The 20,266-nt window shown below is 46.4% G+C and overlaps 1 protein-coding gene and 1 pseudogene across 1 annotated transcript; one reads left to right on the forward strand and one right to left on the reverse strand.

The window, feature by feature from the left end:
* Positions 1-1,739, forward strand: part of LOC149327461 (uncharacterized) — a 32,991-nt pseudogene extending 31,252 nt beyond the window's left edge.
* Positions 1,740-6,564: 4,825 nt separating this feature from the next.
* On the reverse strand, positions 6,565-19,979 carry LOC149327462 (uncharacterized). The gene is made up of 3 exons (XM_089562430.1): positions 19,762-19,979; positions 16,457-16,517; positions 6,565-9,052 (listed from the first exon to the last, which is right to left on the reverse strand). Exons 2-3 carry the CDS (start codon positions 16,515-16,517, stop codon positions 7,980-7,982), a joined length of 1,134 nt encoding a protein of 377 aa, XP_089418556.1. The 5' UTR covers positions 19,762-19,979; the 3' UTR covers positions 6,565-7,979.
* Between the last annotated feature and the right edge of the window lie 287 nt (positions 19,980-20,266).

Consider the following 20,266-nt stretch of genomic DNA (forward strand, 5'->3'; position numbering starts at 1 on the left):
TGCAGACCCGAAAGACGCGGGTTCGATCCCGGCCACGCCGGCTGAATTTCGATGGAGGTAACAATGGAGGCCCATGTACAGACGTTAAAGAACCCCAGGTGGTCGAAATTTCTGGAGCCCTTCACTACGGCGTCCCTCAAAGCCGGATTTGCTTTCGGACGTTAAACCCCAATAAAACAAAAAAAGAAAGAATGTTCTGTTAATATGCGAAAGCTTCACATGAGCTGTGATATCACCATAATGCATGACTCCGGATTAGTTGGACTATCTGGGGATTGTCAACTTGCACTGTCGTCGCCTCTACGAAAAAAAAAGCCGCCGTGGCCAGGATTTGATCCCACATGCTGAGAGGTGGGTGATGAAACGTGCAGTGAGCGACGACTTTGAACCAGTATATTTGATCAATAAAAACAATGGGAATGCAAGCTAACGTTTCCGTCATGCTGCAGATATCTTGCAACCTGGAGGAATGCACCAGTTGCAGTATAAAGTACGTCTCTACCGTCGTTACCAAGCAGGACGATTTGCTGATGCGAAGGAAGTGCCATATAGTATTGTGCGCATCATGCTCGATGTACAGTCAGGCCGGAATGAAACGCGAACAGAGCATGTCAAGAAAACAAAATAATTTAGCTGCCAACTTTCAGCTGAAGCGTACAACTCTCCCGATTCATGTGTCTGGGTAAAGGGCCTACAGAAATGCATAATTGAAAATAGGTTGTAACGGAATATCTCGCTGCAAAGCAGAAATGTAAGACATATGCGTGTTCGCGTTTCATTCCGGCCTGACTGTACAGTGTACGTGCGTGAATGTAGCCTGACTGAGAAAAAATATGCCTCCTGTTTTCGATTGTGTTTTCTTCTGTTCTCTCAGTAATAAGCGCATTCAAATCAATGTTTCTATTGATTGTTTCACTGCTTGTTTACACACTTTCGACTTGGAGGCGTTGGCCGAGAAACTTGTCACGAGCATTTTCGTTGACTTTTTTCAGTTGTCCCTGCTCACCATCAGCCTTGTGGGCACTCTTGCTACGGCTGGCTACAGTTATGGAAGCCGAAATACCGGTCTTGGTGGCTGGCATGGAGTCTCTGGAGGGTACACCCACCCCGGCTGGGACAGCGGCTCTGTTGATTACAACGGTCATGGATGGCACGGTGGTAGCGGAGGGTTCTTGACACCTGGCTGGAATGGTGGCAGCGGAGGGATCATGACGCCTGGCTGGAACGCTTTAAGCGGAGGGCTCATGACGCCTGGCTGGCATGGTGGCAGCGGTGGATTCATGACGCCTGGCTGGAATGGTGGCGGCGGAAGGTTCTTGATGCCTAGTTGTTATAGTAGCAGCGGATTAATGACGCCTGGCTGGAACGCTGTAAGCGGAGGGCTCATGACGCCTGGCTGGAATGGAGGCAGCGGTGGATTCATTACGCCTGGATGGAATGGTGGCAGCGGTGGATTCATGACGCCTGGCTGGAATGGGGGCAGCGGTGGATTCATGACGCCTGGCTGGAATGGTGGCAGCGGAAGGTTCTTAACGCCTATCTGGTGTAGTAGCAGCGGGTTTATGACGCCTGGCTGGAACGCTGTAAACGGAGGGCTCATGACACCTGGCTGGAATAGCGGCAGCGGATATATGATTCCTGGCTGGAATGGTGCCAGTGGCGGGTACCTCAGCCCAGGATGGAATGGAGGCTACGGAAATGGCGTCAATTCTTTGAGCCATTGATATGGTTTTAGCTAGAGGAAATAGCAAACTGACACACAAGCGTATTTAATAAATTTCTGATGCGTTTTCATTTGACCTCCTGTGTTTACTCAGCGGCATCTCACAGTGAAAAGGTACCACGAAGAAGACACTCAGTCGTGCCTAGACACGGCAGTTACATTTCTTCATAAAAATCAAATGACAAAAAGATCTTCAATTCACGGTATTCGGTCAAGCGCGAATCCTTAGCCTTAGTGTAAAGAGGCATCTTTGGTGATGTAACGAAGAGTCAGTGCAACTCCTCCAGAATAGCCGCCGTGGTGGCTCAGTGGTTACGGAGCTCGGCTGCTGACCTGTAAGACGCTGGTTCGATCGCAGTTGTGACTGTCCAATTTCAATGAGGGCGAAATCCTAGAGGCCCGATTGCATTTCAGTTCACGATAAAGAACCCCAGTTGGTCGAAATTTCCGAAGCCCTTCACTACGCGCTTCCTCATAGCCTGAGTCGATTTGGGACGTGGAACTGCCCTACAGCCATTAAACCAATCATACTACCACTTACCAATTTCTACTTCAGAATGATATAAATGATGTTCAGGCCTGGTGTAACGGGTGGCAAACGGAACTTATCCAGCCTAAGTGAAAATCTTTGTTCAATAACCGCCGCAGTAATCCTCTTATCTTTATTTATGTAATCTCTGAAGTTCCTGTGCAACTAGTGCAGTCATACCAATATTTAAGCGTAACATTTGCCAGCGATCTTTCTTTGAGTTTATATGTTATGAACATAATATCGTCAGAGATAGGAAGTTGGCATTTTTTGAATGTCAACTACACTATGCTCCCCAGCGTGTGAAGTTATCAGCCTACAAACACTGCGTCAGGTCTAGACTAGAATTTGCATGGCCCGTTTGGAATCCAAGCTGATCTTATCAATGCTCTGGAATCAGTTGTAACTCGCATCGCTCGCCTAATTCATTAATCTTATTCTTACGAAATCAGCGTTACCTCCTTAAATACAGCATCCATGTTACCACCCCTATCGCCCCGTCGTTGCAGTGCCATCCTATTTTTGATTTACACAATTTTTAACAGCTTTGTGCGCATCCCTTCTTATTATATTCCCCCCGCGTGGACATCGCACCCAACCACCCATCAGCTACAAGCTGCCTTTACAGCTCTCGTACGGTGACGTTTTTTCGAATTTCTTTTCTCCTCGCACAGCTGTAGACAGGAACCGCCTTCCTAACAACGTTGCTATCATCGCCTGCTCACGAGACAACGTTGAAAATGTAAAAAAAAAATGGTTGTTTCAGTAACTATGTTTTCTTACTGTTGCCTCCCCTTATAAAACACCACTGAGCACCTTCTTCATTAACACCTTCTTCTGCAAACGAGAGAACAGGAAGTGGACTAGAATGAGCCCCGATGGCGAGACTAAAAATGAAAATGGACTCCATACTATGCGCTCACCCTGGCATCGCGCAGACTGTGCAGGTTCTTGGAAAGGTGCGCTGTAGCGACCACATATTGTTAGGTCTAAAATTACCTTATACTTGAAGATGGAACAAATAAACTATACAAGCGGTAGACAATTAACGAGTTAGTGGTGAGAAGGAAAGTAGAAGAGTTCAGGATATTGCTCCAGAACAGATATTCCGCTTCAACTGAGGAGCATGACTTTAATGCTCGAACAATCAACGATAATCTAACTATTATTACGGAATGCGCAGTAGAAGCAAGCGGTAGGATGCTCGACTAGATACCAGGAAGCCATCTCAGGAGACAAAATATCTGATTTCGAAACGTCAAAGCATGAGGGCATCTAACCCTACAGACAGATTAGAGCTAGCAGCGCTATCAAAATTAATAAATAAGTGCAAAGTAGCCGGGATAACGAAGTTTCATATGGACAGAATCTGTCATGGTCTAAAGACCTGAGGTAGCCTAAAAACGGTGAAGACGAAACTAGACAAGAATAAAACCAGATGTTCGTTAAGAGAAAAAGAGGGCAGTGTCTTTAGCATTATGAATAAGATCGTTAATGTCGCCGGAGAGTTCTACGCAAAATTATACACTAGCCAATGTAACTACAATGTTAATGTGAGAGAGAATATCGCGCAGCAATGAGACATCCCGCCAGCAACTAAAGAGGAAGAAATCCTTAAGAGCAATTCAAAAAGGGAAAGCAGTTGGTGACGATCAGGCAACCTGAGATATGTTAAATGACGGAGGAGAGACTTTTTAAGAAAAACTAGGCACTCTGTATACCCAATGCCTGATGACCAAAAGCGTACCAGAAGCTTGGAAGAACGCTAATATTTTCTTAATTCGTGAGAAAGGAGACGACAAGGACTTGAAAAATTACAGACGGATGAACTTATTACCTGTTGCCTATAAGGTATTTAATAAGGAAATCGCAAACAGATTGAGGACAATCTTAGATTTCAATATACCAAATGATAACTAGACTTTCCTAAAGGATACTTGACAACAGACTGTATTCACACTATCAATCAGATGATAGAGAAATGCACAGGATATAACCAACCCCTATAGACAGCTTTCACTGATTAGGAGTAAGCATTTGACTCAGTGTAAACTTCAGTAGTCACGCAGGCCATGAGGAATCAGGGTGTGAAAGAATATTAAGTGAAAATAAACGATATCTATAACGACTTCACAGCTACCGTAGTCCTCCACAGAATTCAGCAGCAAAATTCTCTTAAGTAAGGGTGCCAGGCAGGGTAACAGGATCTCAAAAGAGACGAGGAAAACAGCTGCAGTGACCAAGAGCGCATCTCAGTCCGCATCTTTCGTCGCAGTTGAGTCAGTGCGTCGCGCAAAATAAGGAGCACAAGATCGGGATCTGTCCGACCTTCGGCGCTTTTTGTTTCAAGCCCTGCGGTCTGATATCCCAGCGATGCAGACTGGCACCTTGAAGAACTTTCTCCATTTGGTACTTTCCTTTGTATTTTGTCCTTCTTGTGCTTTTCTTTTGAGCCCATGATTATCACCTTCGCAGCGAACTTCACCCTCTAATATGGCTAGTCCTCATCCTCATGCTACTAAAAACCACGAAAAAGTGTCGTTTATTATGCAGTGGAATAGCGCTGGGATTAAGGATCGTTTAGCAGAGCTTGAATTACTTTCGAAAGACACATGTATCCCCATTTTGGCTGCTCACGGAGGCTGGCATGCCAAGTGGGAGATCTTTGACATGTCACCTATAAAAGTTGGAGCAACAAGACTTTTCCTGCTGGAAATGCCGCGCTTTACATATGCCGGGAGATTCCTCATGTGGCTTTGAATGTCACTGACCTTTGCACTGGAAATATTGAGGTAGCAGCTGTGAGGATACGACTCGGCTACCGAACTGTCTCTGTTGCATCAGTGTATGTGTCTCCGCTGAAGCAGGCATCATTGGATTTGTTTCTACAGCAGCTTTGTGACCGCTGCCCAGCGCCCCGAATTATCTGCGGCGACTTCAATGCCCATCACTCTGCGTGTAGTGATAGTAACAGAGATTCCCGCGAACGCGAAATTCTAGAAGTTATCGAGAGTATGGACGTGTGCGCGGCCAGTGACGGAAGTCCCACTTTCTTTCGGCCCCCGGTCTCAGTCACAGCTATTGACCTAACCCTGCATTCAAGTGACATCCGTGTGAAGTGGTCCATGACACCTGACCGCATGGGAAGTGACCATTATCCAATCTTTGTGTTTACTGCAGACTTCCGAATGCAAGCTCTAAAATCAGACATGTTATTAATTGGGACAGATACGGGGAGCATCTAGTAAGTGCTTCAATTTGCTATTACTTGCTCGTTTTGCATTCCTGCAACATTTCTGTGTATGTATTACTTATCTATGCACTCATCAACGTTTCTGTACCTGTGTAACTTGAACTATGTGGGTTTTTAGGTTTAGGGCGGTTTAACGTCCCAAAGCAACCCAGGCTAAGCGGGACACCGGAAGTTTCGACCACCTGGGGCTCTTGAAAGCGCACTGACATCGTGCCGCACATGGGCCTCTAGAATTTCGCCTCCTTTGAAATTCGACAGCTGCGGCCGGGATCGAAGCCGCTTCTTTCGAATCAGTAGCCGAGCCCCATACCCACTGAGCCACCGGGGCGGCCTGAGTTATCTGTGTGTACCTTTCTGCGTTTTTGCTTCAGTTGTCAATCAATCTATCTTTATTTCAGTTTGTACATGCAAACTGGGGATAGTGAGAAAAAAGCAGTGAATGATACACCGCTTGACGGGCCTCACCATCCTTACAAGTCAGCAGTTGGCACGAGGCAAAAAGAAAAAGAAAACACTGTAAAAAGTGGATACAAGTGCGGTTATTAAGAACAATGTTTACGGAAACAGATATCTAGCAATTGGCAGCAATACTTATAGTAAAAGATAGTGAGGTTATTACACAGAGTGGCATAGTACACCCAGACACTTCGCATCACTGTAGCACAGATTGCTGAATCTGTGCTACAGTGATGTACTATCTATTACTATCTGTATTATGTATTATCTGTACATAATGTACCATCTGTATTATCAATGTACTATCTGTATTATCAACATAATACAGATAGGTGCATTATCTTGATATGCGCGAGGAAAACAGTTGTCCGCAATGAGTTCTTCGTTTGCAGCGCATGGATGCATGACTAGCCTTTGGCTAAGGATCCAAAGAGTGGCGCTTGTAGTGCTCCAAAGAAATGAACATAATAAAGAAAATAAAAAAAGCCTCTGTGTAGTGCTATCGCCTACTGCATGCACGGCACTGCCACGGGACAGCATGTTTGCTGGTTCGTTTGAAAACATCTGCAGAGACTGAATATTTTTTAATGCATTTATTAGACCAATACAAAATTTTTTTCTGGAAAGACGAAAAGCAATAGAAAAGACACCCTGGTGTTCTCGTGTAACGAAGGGGTGCAGCAGCAATGACAGCATTTGAGTACGCTGATCATGACACGATAACACATCTGCACAAAATAACTACAAGCAATATGTACAGATTTGAATACACACCAGATTACAAACAATTACGGCACTTCATTGTTCACAATTTTAGTTTTCGACATTGTAATGTAACAATAATGCGTTAATATGAATACAAGCAAGAAAAATTTCCGGAGTGTACTAACAGAGCGATGCTTTTCTCCAGAAGACAGCAAAAACAATGTTATATTTCGCAAGATTACGCATATCTTTGAAACCCTTACATTATTAGAAATACCAGTTATCCCAAGTTGAGCATCCCAGAACCGCATGGTGTAGAATGCAGTGGTTTGCTCACTGTAAGTGAAGGCCTATCTGCTTCGGGTGAGCTTGTCGCAAGACATTGAACATGCTTCTGGTTAGGTACTGATTACTTAAGTGCATTGTAGTTTGTTATTTTTGTTAATATAACGCACAGTTTTAAGTGACCACAAGTCGTATTGCATGCTGTAGTATCAGGGCTAACGCTTTGGTGCAGCTTTTGTAATGAGGGAGGCAGTAATCGTACCAAGAGAGAAGAAATAATTTCTTCATGTCATTGTCACCACAGCTATACAGACGAGCAATGAGTAATATTTAGCAATTCCTGGCTGAAGACGTAAAAGCGAATTTTTGTGTTCAAATAAGGTCTCAGTATGTTCTAGAATAGACAGGCCATAATGCAGATTAACTTAACGGCCACCTCATCTTCAGCTCAGAAAACAACGAGCTTTGTGTCCTTTGCAGTTTTTTCAAGGATGTTTATTAAAGCCTACTAATAAATTCCTCAATAGTTCAAGTAGTGTAAGTAGTCTTAACCTTGGACAGTACTGACGATCCAAACACGTCACTTTAAAATGCCACAAAAAGAAAGAAAAAATACGTGTCTACCCGCTGTATGAATCATTTGTGTTATTGTGCTCCTTCTGCGCTCAACGACGGCTACTTGTCTGAAAGCGCTGCTTGCGAGCAACGATGTACTCCTTGACTCTTTAGTCGTGCCACATGCAGCTAGCACCGGAGTGCGCCCTTCGGCTATCTCTATATTCCAGGTGCTATAGCAGTGATCTGTGCGGGTTGCTTGCAAGGCTGTGCTCAGCTTTCCACAATTTCCCTCGCCCATCGAGTTGTAGACGAAGCGTGGATTTAGTAGAGAAAAGGAAAGTATAACTGAGCAGGCACTCCACCACTTAGCGTCATTGTGGAATAGACAGATATGCCCCTACCGTCCAAACTTCAGCCAGAGCCTAAATTATACCTGGGAATACAAGGCTCACGAGGTGCTGGGAAGGCAATCAGTTGTTCGCTCGTTGGGACTTCGCGAGCTGAAGGCCTAGCACCAGGGGTCGCACCACTCCACGGACCACTTGCTTAACTATAGAGCTTTCCGGGAAAATGCAGTGCTCGGTAGCTAAAGAGGCTTTTGTGGCTTTCGTAGCAACTGAAGAAGTTCCGCAGGATGCATCATCAGCGATAACTGTCGCGTAACCTAACTCAATGGCATGTAGCGCTGTTGAGGCTACACAAACATCGTAAGCTATTCCACAAACGACAACATGTGTTATGTTTCTAGCCTTTAACTCTGCGTCAAGAATTGTTGCATTGCGACTGTCGTTATCCCGAAAGGCAGAGTAGCTGTCTACATCTGGATCCGTGCCCTTGCGGATCAAAAGTGCGTGGTCAGTGACCCTCAGCTCTTGGTGTAACTGTGCTCCCCACGTATTCTGTACGCAGTGCGTTGGCCACAGAGTTTGCACAATGCTGCCAGAGCTGGTTTTATTATCAGCAAAAGCTACGGTATCAAAAATCTTGGCTTCCTCAGCACTCACGGGGCTACTGGAATGAAACGGGCGGCGATCTTTGTTCTCGAAAAATGAGATGTGGTTTGGTGGGTGCCAGTCCTGAGTGTAGACAATCAGCTCCCATGGGAGATTTTCTGCAAGGTCATTGATCACACGCACAATGCGTTCAGGGTCGCGATTGTCACTGATATTTTTCACTGAAAGACTTCCTGTGATGAAGTCGTTCTGCACATCAACAACAAGTAAGGCAAACTTTGGGGACAGTATGGCCTCGATCCATGATGTCCACATTCGATTAAACTCTGAAGCATCTAAGGCTTTGTTATGGTCAGTATCAAAGCTACTGAACAGCAACGCAGCACCAGCCTGTGTTTCATTTGTTGGTACATCACCAAAATCAGTAAAAAGTGATCTCAAAAGGGCGAGAAAATCTCCATAGGGCAAGTATTCCTCTCCTTGTCCAGCACGCTGACGGAACCAATCCAGCGGTGAATGGAACTGGCTCCCAAGGTTTAGCTGCTTCATTTGCCTCGAGGTTTTCAGGTCAGGACTCCATTGGCGCTCACCTAGGAAGAAAGCGTCTCTATTTTGAGTACTGTATGAGAGATTCCGAGGATTTGCAATGAAGCATCCGTGAAGGCAAATGCTGGGCCGTCTTTTACAGCCGCACGCGGCACGAGAAATAAAGATTTAAAAAAAAGAAGTCGCAGCAACATAGGCTCTCAGACGTTATGGTAAAGTCTGAAAGAGCACAGCACTTTTAAAAAATGAAGACCACGTCACCATTTTTAATTTGGGCCTTCAAGGGCATATCAAGCCCCTCACCCTAAGTTTCTTTGTCTAGTCCCAGTCTCCTGACAATACTCGCCAGGCCAAGAGGGGAAGTGGAATACACACAAATAAATCAGTAAGTGAAGTAATAAACAATAATCAGCGGTGCCTTAAAATGATTCCAAATCTATAATGAGTACAGGAGTTTTCCGGGACTAGCTAAACATTTTAGTGGGCACAAATGAAAACCGACAAGTACGGAAGTGTATTTAATAACGGCGGATGGTGAAAAATACAGTGACCTACCTCATACAAGAGCATAATGAGCCCTTTCATAGAACAAAAATTAAGAAATATATGACCAACACGGTTTTTCAGCGACCTCTCGGGCATAAAGCAACTCACTAAATTTTACCATGAACTTGTATCCCAGGAAGACCGAAACGGGCGTGCATACTATTTTTTTTTTATTTACCGAACACCTTCCGCGCTGTTCGTCCCCTATTGCTGCTTCAAAAACATAATATGGGAGATAAAACCTGACGGTACCGAAATGGATTGAAAATTCCATAATCAGACATAGTTGCTTTGCTTCAAAATAACCTGCGCAGTCACTGCCATAGGAGAGTTCCATAGCTGACAACCTGTTGTACACCGGCCTCTGGCATTTTTCCTCCATCCAAATGCGATCGCCGCGGCCGAAATCGAACCGCATCCTTGGGGTCAGAAGCCACGTTGGATGCGGGCATCTATTTTTTTTTAATTGCATTTTAACGCCCCCCCCCCCCCCCCCCCCGCTGTAACGTCGTAATGGCACTGTGGGTACACTGAAGAATAAAAATAAAGAAGACCGTTACTGGTGCGCAGCACAAGAGTATAGGGTTAAACGGAGCCTCAGAATTTTGGGCTTACCTGATGAAGTACATTTTAGAATCTCAGGCTCCGCTAGTTGGGCGCGAATAGATTTTACGGTATGAAAAGCGACGAATCTTTCTTTAAAAAATAATTAATCCTGTTTTGGTTCTCGTCGGTGCCTCAAGTGTCTCGCTCTTCAACCACAGGAACGTTACATTCGTTTGTGTCGGTAGGAAGCTTGAGGAAGTACGTGGCCCCAAAAGCCTTGCGCATGTTTTTTGAGCCTCCACCCCAAAGGAAGACATAAGTTTCAAAATACCCGCTCGCGAATGCCGAAATTACCCGGATCACACGAGGTAAGAAAAGCCGAAGTAAAACGGGGCAGCGTTCAATCCCATTTATCTATGTGCACTCTGTCAAAAGTTTAGAGCCCGGGATGGTTTCTTTCTGGGCCAAGCCGAACGGAATGTTATACATGAGAAGTGCTTGTAGTTGGGTGTATTGGCATATACCCGGCTAAGACATAGGGACGCAAACGAGTCACATCACTCGTTCCGTTCCCTCACTGCGTCGATATTCGTAATTCGTGCTCCTTTGTCGGTCCAGACTATAAATGTTCAGCGTCCCTAATCTCTTTAACGTAAAAGGTACTCTGGTCCTGCTCCTGCAGGATATTAACAAACCAGCTACAAATTCTTCTAGCTACGCGGCTTGGATGAGCCCTATTCTTGGCTCTAAACTTTTACTAAGGCTATACTCTGCTAAAATTAGCTTAGGAAATTCTGGGTTTCGCTTTTGGTTTCATGTTTTCGTGCACCAGAAATGTAAATGGGCGAAAAAAGCCAAGGAATCGGGTGGGCCCATTCGCCACTAGGCTTTGAAGACCGGATATTTCTGGCTGTAATATAGGAAGCACCATCGGACTCTACTGGTATAACAAAAATGACGCTCTTGATGAGTTCCACTGATTTCATCCGTGCGCTCACCACAGCCTCAAGGCGCTCTGGGTCTCTCTGGCCCAGATCAGAGACCGCTCGTCAGAAAGGTCGAGCGGTGTGAGTCACCTGGCTACTTCGGACCGATCGCTGTTGAGCGCCAGCATTGCAGTGATGCAACGAAGCAGTCGTTCGTGCTGAGTGGTTCACTGACATTGTTTTCATGTTATTCTCAAATTCCGCAAAAAAAAATTTAAGCCGACCGGGTTATAGAGTATGCGTCACATGCGGTCAGGATGCATGTCGGTGCTTCGTAGCAGAATTGGTCAGAGTGCTAACGCAGATGAAGGCACCAGTGGCGTTCGCAATTGTTGAAAAGGCTTAACCGCCCCGCCTGGGCCAATTTTTGTGGTTTTCTTGCTGCTCCACTTTCTGTGATGCATCTTAGCGGCTGCGCTTTCCTTCAGTACAATCGCAATTGACGGGTTGTTTAGTGCATGCATTGCAAAAAAATTTTGTGTCTACAGGAAACACGGAATGTTTCATGGCTCATAGCGGACTTGCCACCTGGGGAAGCTAGTCGGGGCTGATGCGCTGACATAACTGAAAATTTAAATTTTACAGTATTACAGCTGAAACGCCGTTTGCTAACAAGTCCTTCCAGAACAAAATGTGGATGTGTTCTTAGGAGAACGCTGGAAGTCGAGTAAACAAAATATGCCGAAAGATGCTTCTATTCAAGCGGACGCGTTCTTCGGCCCTGACTCCGATTCAACCCCTATCTGTGTGCTCCGAGTCAGAGGAACGAACAACCAGTTTAATAAGCTATTTATATAGTTTGAGAAGGCCTCTGAATCCGAAAATGCTAGAAAAACGAAAAGCGCTATTTCCCCATTTCAGGCTACCCTTTGTTTTAATCCACCGTCAGTCACCCTTCATACAACAACAAATTTGTCCTTCGGCCACATTATGCGTGTTACTGTGTCGGTAACGGTAATAATTCGAATCATGGCACTTAATGCGTAAGTCGCGATTATTTTCTTCTTTCAGACAAAGTTGCCCACAGACTTTAAAGGGACACTGAGGAGAGCACTATTAATATATTTTTTATAGCAAAATTCGATAGTTCGGCATGTCATGGCTTTGTTGCCACTTGGCCGGCAGCGAAAAATGCATTGATTTCTAAGAAATTTGGATTCGAAGTTGAAAAGGTTTTTCCCGCCGCTGTGATTCAAACTTGGGATTCGGCTATGACGACAGAGGACTAAGTGACGCGAAACATGACGTGACATGACGTGTGCAGACTCCGTGATTTCTGGCGGCCAGCAGTGCGGCCTAGCAGCAGCAGAAAAGAAAGCTACCGCCGGCCGCACGTTGAAGGCATCTATCGGCTATTGCGGCCGTCGCTACAGTCGCTTCGCTTACGTTTGCACCGGCGTTTTGCGAGCGTTACGATGGATCTCGTTCTCGAAGTCGTCAACGAAGTTCTCGCAAATAGACACCTTTAGCATACCGTGTACCTTGATACCGCTAGCGGAATACCGGGAGCCCGCCTAACGCCGGCGAGCAGGCGCTGATTGGTCCCGATGCTTCAGGCGAGCGCGTAGCTGCCCGGCACATGGCGCCATCTGGCGACGTCAAGGAGATTTGCGCATGCATTGGCTGCGCCTCAGTGATTTGTGCTTCTCGTGTCCTAGCGTTGTTCTAGCAACACTGTTTTGTTATATGACGTCATGACGCTTGTACTTGCGAGTTTGGCCTGTGGCGGCGATACCTGTATTTTGGTTCTTGCTCTTTTCTACGTTACAAGAGCTTTGTTGTCAGTATGAGTGGCGTTTTTGTAATCAGGAGCTGGTATTCTGTCGATACAAGCCAACTTCAATTTCTCCTCAGTGTCCCTTTAATGCCCTTGTTAATGCCAATTTGGCCAAAACTCTCTTGTTATGCCTGTAACATTTTTCGTGTCTTAGCCTTCCGACTTTAGGGCGGTAACAATACATAAATGCACAAATATACTGCTAAAAAGACGTGGAAAAGAGTCAAAAAGTTTCCCTCTTGCAATATGTATGAACGGCGTCTCCGCTTGCCGTCCGCAACGGCTAAGTTTTCTATTGGGACCCTGATTCTAGCCCACCACCGTCTGAGCCTACTCGCGTTGCAATCACCCAGGCACTACCGCACCCCAGCCGCTGTCAGTCAATGCAACGCGAGGTTTTTTCTTCGTACACTGTAAACGAAAATCCACCCCACTGGGAGTTTATATGGTTGGATTCCAATTGCTTGGATTGTGTTTGGAGGGTGGTAAAAATCTGGAGAATGAAAGTCTCTAGCTGAACCCAGCGAGTGTGGTGTGCCTGTGTGGTGGTTCCGACAAGATCCAGCCAAAAAGGCGACGTGAGCGGTGGTGGAGGGAGTGGTGAACGTGGCAAGGTGCTCATTTAGCTTGGTAAGCTGGGAAGTAAGAGAGGAGGTGGTTGTCTGGAGGTTCTGAGTAAAAGCATGGATGTGCTGTTGAAGGTCGTGGGAAATGCGCTGCTGCTCTCGCTGCTGGCGTTCCAGCATAGCGAGCCAGACGTTGAAGGAGCGGCTCTCGTCAGTGAGGGATGGAGAGGATGGTGTAGGGGAAGAGAGGGACGCTGGCCCCGAGGATCTAACTTTGGCGGAGTAGGAACCTGGTGGTGACGTGATCAGAGCTGATGGAGGTTCATGCTTAGAGGAGGAGGAAGAAGGGGTTGCGTGGCCCGGTGCAAAGCTAGGCGTCGGAGGTATGCAGCTTTGGCACACTCGCGTTGTTGAGCGAGGAGGAAGGGGCAAGTGGGGTCGAGGGAGGGGTGGGTGTTTACCTGGCCATGAACGCACCGGGACTGAGCACACACATGAGCGGAAGGGTCGGCGGGTAGAGGAGCAGCACAGCAACGGCACTTGGTCGTAACGCTGTGCTGGGGGAATTGGTGGGCGCGGTATGCTAGAGCGAGATAACGGGTGCAGGTGGGAGGCAACGGGTGCACGTGGGTTTTTCCATCGCTCGCATCGAGTAGGTAAGACGGTCATAGAAAGCCAATGGGGAAATTTTTTTAAGATACAAAAATGTTAATAGGAAACAAGTTCAAATCTGCCGAGAGCAGACCTGCGTGTACACTGATTGTTATAGTGAAATCTTGCAATATATGAAATAATGCATATAAAGTATTTTCCGTTAAAAAATATGTTTTTCCAGAATTGCTCTGCGTGGAACGCACTAAACAACCAATGCAATGGAAAGGCCAAGACTTTCCATATAGACTTGACCACTTTGATTAGGATGTAGCCAACAGAAAATACATGACCATGCTTGCAACTGGGAATAAATAAGCTGCATTGGATGTGCCCTGCATATGATGGAGATGCATGAGTCAAATAGACCATATGGGCTCAGAAGCGCTATCTGAAAACATTCCTTGTTACCTGATGCTCGAAAAGATGGTTTGTTCTGCAAACTTTGCACGTGCACATCGTGCTTAGAGATTTTATGTAAACGAATGCACTATATGAGCTGAAAACTAAGGGACCGTGGGCCCCAAGTTCGATATTTATGATGTTTTGTTTTAAATATGCTGCAGAAGAAGCTTGTATTTAAAAGAAAGATGTGTTGGAGTGAAGCTGTAGGGTGCAGGACACATTTCAAGCGTGTATATATGGTTTAACGCATGAATGAGTTGCTTACGGAATGTTTTCATATCTGACATGACAACGAAGCTATTCTTGTCAATCAAAAATTCATCATCAATAGCTTACCAGCATTGTAAAAGACGCAGCTTGTTGCTTTTTAATGAATCAAATCTGACAGATGTCTGTAGTGTAAGGTATCAACACACAAGTCTGCCGCGAACGATCAGGATCAGCCGTTGTGAGCTGATTTCAGTAGCCACAACGCACGATGAACCCGCCGACGCTGCGTTGTTCAAGCGTTTCGTGAAATAAGCATTCTCCAAATCACGCCGCTCGCCGCAGGCCTCCTACACTGCCATCCACCTTCCCCGCAGACACACACCTGCACACGAACCGGCACACTAGTGCAGGGAAACTTTTCCAATGCCAGCCCGAGAAAAACGACATCGCCGGCTGCATAGCGCAGCGAACCGTCCTCTTCTGGTCTACCGTACGCCGTATGGCATTCGAAACGCAGATTCGCTGAGAGCGGCTTCGCATTTCCTCGCTGTTTGTCGAGGTGCAAAACTCCCCTCATAGAAACAATCAACGCTTCTTCGCGTGTCGAAGCATGATTCGGAGTGCCGCCTCTTCGTGGGATTAATTTCAATGCATCGATCGCTCCACGTCACGACGCCAAGTTATCAAATAAACGGTTATTCGCCGCATTTGAAAACAATCCTGTACGCGTGTGCAGCGTCATGGGGCCAGGCATATGGACTTAACACGCAAGGCTGAACATACTATGCCGAAAAGCCCGGGCACAACCATCGTGAAACATCCTCAGGCACTCGAGCCCTTAGCAACAATGAAGCCGTACGCCGTTGCTTGTGGCCGAAGTTTTTATGGCTACTACGATAGCGTTGCCAGTGGCCCGACTTTGTAAGCCTAACTTCTGGCGTTACTCCTGTCACACTTTCGCCAATGCATTGGAAATAGGAAGGGCCACTTCTGATTTTTCCTTCATCCATGTTCGGCTACGACGATGACGAAGTGGCTTAATGCAGTGTCCAGCGAAGGTGATCTGTTCGCTCTGCCATAAGTTCGAAACTCACGCGTGGCCATAGAGTGTTTTACCATACTGTAGCGCAGCGGAAAAATGAAAAGCTGCGCTACAGTGGTTTTCAATCCCACAAAGCCACACTACTGTTTTACCATAAATTGTGTGGCATATTTCGTCAGAAAGGTTGCCCGCAACATAGTGGGCAGGTTGCCCTCTACCCATTGTGGAAGGTGAGCCACCTGACAGACTTCGTGTGCTTGGGAGAGACAAACGTCGGCGAAATCTGATATGAGTAAGTTTTAGTAGTAGCGCACCAAAGTATTCATGGACTTCGAGGAACGAAATTTATCGACTGCCTAAGGCCAGTATTTAGCAAAAAAATCCTTCCCACTGCACCTTGATGTACCCTAGGCTTTCGTTGACTCCAATCTATTCTTTACCTTGCGACCTCTGAAAACTGGGCACCAAACGACCAACCCCGTTATTGACTTGGTGGTCTATTTCTGGCTGAGGTTTCCTCGCTGAGTTGAGGGCTTCTCCCGAAAAACCGAAACATCAACCGCTACACGCTCTAAGGATGCCTGGTAGCGCATGAAACTAGTGCGCCATTACAGCATCCAAAACCTCGAAACCAATTATTTTGAAAAGTGCTCCAGAAAGAATACGCTGGTGGTAACAGGGCACCACAAGCGAACAATACGTGTCGACAGCTTTCTTACCTATGGTATCCACAGCCATGGAGACCGCCATGATTATCAGATATATCAATGAGTGTTCCATCTGAAAATAAAGTAACCAACGATAACGCAAACGATTATTTGATTTATTACTGTGTGCAAGAACTATTTAGCACTTGCTTGAGAGTCCCTAAGAAAGGAACACCTAGGCGTTTTGTGTCCTTTCAGCTTACTTTGCTGTCGGGACCGAGCGTTAACTTAATTTCAAATGCAAACAAGGCTAACAGAAAGTTGCATAAAGATAAACTGCAATGAGACCGATAAAAACACGCTAGTGCTCTTTTAGCTGTTCTCCAGCTTTTCAGTGCGACGCCGCACTGAAATCACTTCGGAGTTTCTCAGTCGGCTGTCTCGTACTGTACAAGCGCCCAAACTGGCGTGCGCGAGCGGCGACTTTTCTGTGCGTCAGCGCCATATGACGGGGCGAAGTTGAAACAGGATGAGGCTAAGCCCATGCTCACAAAGCACGCTCGGCTGAGCCCGTCGTCTGCCAGGCTGTTCCTTCTTAAGGACGTCACCCCTTATCGCGTTTCGACGAGCAGGCAGCGTGAGTAGGCGAATGATTTTGCTCGCATTTAACGTTCCGAAGAACAGCGTTTTAGCAACCAAGCGAGGAAATAAAACTGAAAGATGGGCCGAACACTCCCAATCCTGCGATAAGCCGGAGAACATGGATCGTTCATGTGTTACTTGCTGACGCGAAAGCTTTTTTTCATCTGCACGAAGGGCGCTTATCAACACTCTGCGTGCTTTATGCTTCAGCGTGGCGACGAAACTAAAAGGCCGCTGTGAAACTGAAGTGAAGCTGCTCTGCAGCCGTGCTCGCAGCAGTTCGGAACAGTTATCATGATGCCACTCCGTGTATGTCAAGCGCCAAGACTCCGAATTATAGGGATGTCATTTGGGCGGCTCATCGCAGAAGGGGATGCTAAAGCAACTGGAGTGGCTGGGGCTTCAGTGGGCAGAATCATACGTGCCTACTGGGACGAAGGTCGTATCGAAGATGCTCCTCGCTACCTCACCAGGAAAACAAAAGAACAAGACATGCAGATTGTTGCCTGAGCTAGTGATAACCCTTTCATAAGGATAATGACCGATGTTCTCCATTCATAATGATAACGACCCATGTTCCTCGGCTTATCGCATGATTGGGCGTGTTCGGCATATCTTTCAGTTTTATTTCCTCGCTTAGTTGCTACAACGCTGTTCTTCGGAACGTAAAATGCGAGCAAAACCATTGGCCTACTCACGCTGCCTGCTCGTCGAAACGCGATAAGAAGGGGTGACGTCCTTAAGAAGGAACAGCCTAGCAGACGACGGCCCCAGCCGAGCGGGCTTTGTGAGCATGCGCTTAGCCTCATCCTATTTCCAACTTCGCTCCGTCATATGGCGCTGACCAACAGAAAAGTCGCCGCTCGCGCACGGCAGCTAAAGATTTGGGCTCCTGTACAATAATTTAGAACAAGGGAGTAATTACTCATTGGCATCCACCCGAGCGCAGCCATACGGTTACAAAGGAAAGCTATACAGCTTTCTCAGAGACTTCGTAGTTAAAGAAAAATTCGTCCTGGCCCGGGGTTCGAACCCGGTACCACCGCTTCACCGGAGCAGTCGCTCTACCAATTGAGCTAACCGGGGCGGCAAGCTTATGGTAGGGCGAGAGCGAATTGATCAATAACTCGAAGTCGTCCCCGGACCAGGACGAATTTTTCTTTAACTACGAAGTTTCTGAGAAAGCTGTATAGCTTTCCTTTGTAGCCGTATGGCTGCGCTCGGGTGGATGCCAATGAGTAATTACTCCCTTATTACAAATCTACTCCACCTTGGGGGATTCCCCTAAACATTTGACCAATAATTTAGAACGTCGTTTATCGTTACCATGAATTCGGGACAGCCACTCGCTGGCGCATTATTCCACTCAAGTGCGCTTTGCGGCTTACTCCAGTCAGGTGTGAGAAGTCGCGTTTTTTAGTACAACTAATCCTAGATGTAATGGACAGAATTTTTTGCGTAGAATCTATGTTCTAGGCGGTCACTAGAGAGCGTAAGAGGCAGCGGCGTTTCGATGCGTGATGAAATTTTCGCTCCAGCGCCACTAGAGATTTAAACGCTTGGCGTCTTTACTGTGACAAAGTCATGATTTAAAAAAAAAAAAAACGAAAGCTTCAATCGCTGTTTTCCAGCTAGTTTAACTGCAACAAAAAAGGCGCCTTCCAATATTCAGTGCAGGATTTGTCGACCAAACAAGCAAGACTCTTCAAAACTGGCATCTTCACTACACTATTACCCAAGCTTACGTTGCTCGGCTATAATCCGAGGCCTACACACATATGTATACATCGCAAATTATCCTACTGATCTGACGCTGCACTACACTTATAACGAGGTTCTCCAACCGCTACACTTGTGAATTACAGGTAGAGAAAATATGCATGTGTGAGTTTCTTAGTACGCGCCACACGCTGTTCAAATCGAGTGAACTGCCAAGATACGTGGTAATGTACCCATCTCTACAGCGTGAGCCATGGATTCAGTTTTGAGACACCTGCCACTTTATTGCTTTTACTGATGCGATCCACTTCGCTGGATACCAATGCAGTGACACTGCCTTTCCATTATAGCCGGACAGACTTTTTATGTTCGCCACGCAGATGGCCATTTACACACATTGGAGTGCTCAGGCTTCCGACCCATGGGTTACTGGCCATTCTTTATGAGTCCTGTTAAAGTAGCACAATGCTTCGCACGTCAGCAAAGCTCAAATACAATGATTGGGGACGTTCATAGCGTTTTTCTCTTTTTGCGAGGACAAACATGGGCGAGAAATTCAATGATGGAATCACTACTGGCATCAACAAATGTCTTGTGGTGTTCTTGAAAATTCTCAGTCTAAAATGCCGAACAGCACTGATATTCAAGTGCTTATTATCACTGTCTCCAGTTTGATTCGGCGCCGTCTGGTGGATTTACCTTTACTGTTGAGCTGTTTACAGAACAGGAGATGTTCTTTATTTAGCACGAAATATTATTTCGTATTTGCCCAATATCTCGCCAATATAACGCTGCTCCGCGCTCTAAAAAGCCAATTGACACCTTTAAACATATGAATACTTCTAATTAAGGTCTGCTATTATTGTGGTGTGAGGTCGCGCCCTTTATGCTTCAAATCCGCAACAGCCATCTCTGCCTTCGTAGCAGAAGATTAGTACGGTCACTTTAAAGCATGAAGCGCCCAGATATAAACACAATGAGAGGCACCTGAGCAGAATGAAATGATAACCACCAACCTTCGTTCGGGACGTCTCGATGTCGGTTCTCGTGCCGCCGCTTTTGAACACTAGGCCAAGCGAGAGCTCCAACGGCTTTTTAAACTCTTTGCCTTCGTTCAAAGGCCAGCCATGGGGCGCTATGCCGGAAGGCCCGAGTTTGGCGCTCGCCCGAGTTTCATCCGAGTTTGCGATGACGGCAGTCAGTGAACGAAGATAGCGCGGAACGTGCGCAGGCAGTGGACAATAAAATGTGGAGATAAAGCCACGTAAAAGCGATGCAAGCGCACCCTGCGCGCCTGTTTCACACTTCAAACACAATACACTGCGCAATACCAGGCCTCAGCGCTACCTGAAGTTATCAGCGCCATATCAGCAATCGAGAAATCGTGACTTCCCTGCTATCTATCTGCACACTCGCCGCTAGCTGTTTGACACGCCTTTCTCGGGCCCGGCAAAGGCGTGCATCAGGCGTGTCTTCTCTTTCAGGCTCTATCCGTCTCTCCATTTCCGAAGACGAACATTG

Source organism: Amblyomma mixtum, chromosome 10 (genome assembly GCF_055824585.1).
Source record: "Amblyomma mixtum isolate Tamu chromosome 10, ASM5582458v1, whole genome shotgun sequence".
Classification (NCBI taxonomy): domain Eukaryota; kingdom Metazoa; phylum Arthropoda; class Arachnida; order Ixodida; family Ixodidae; genus Amblyomma; species Amblyomma mixtum.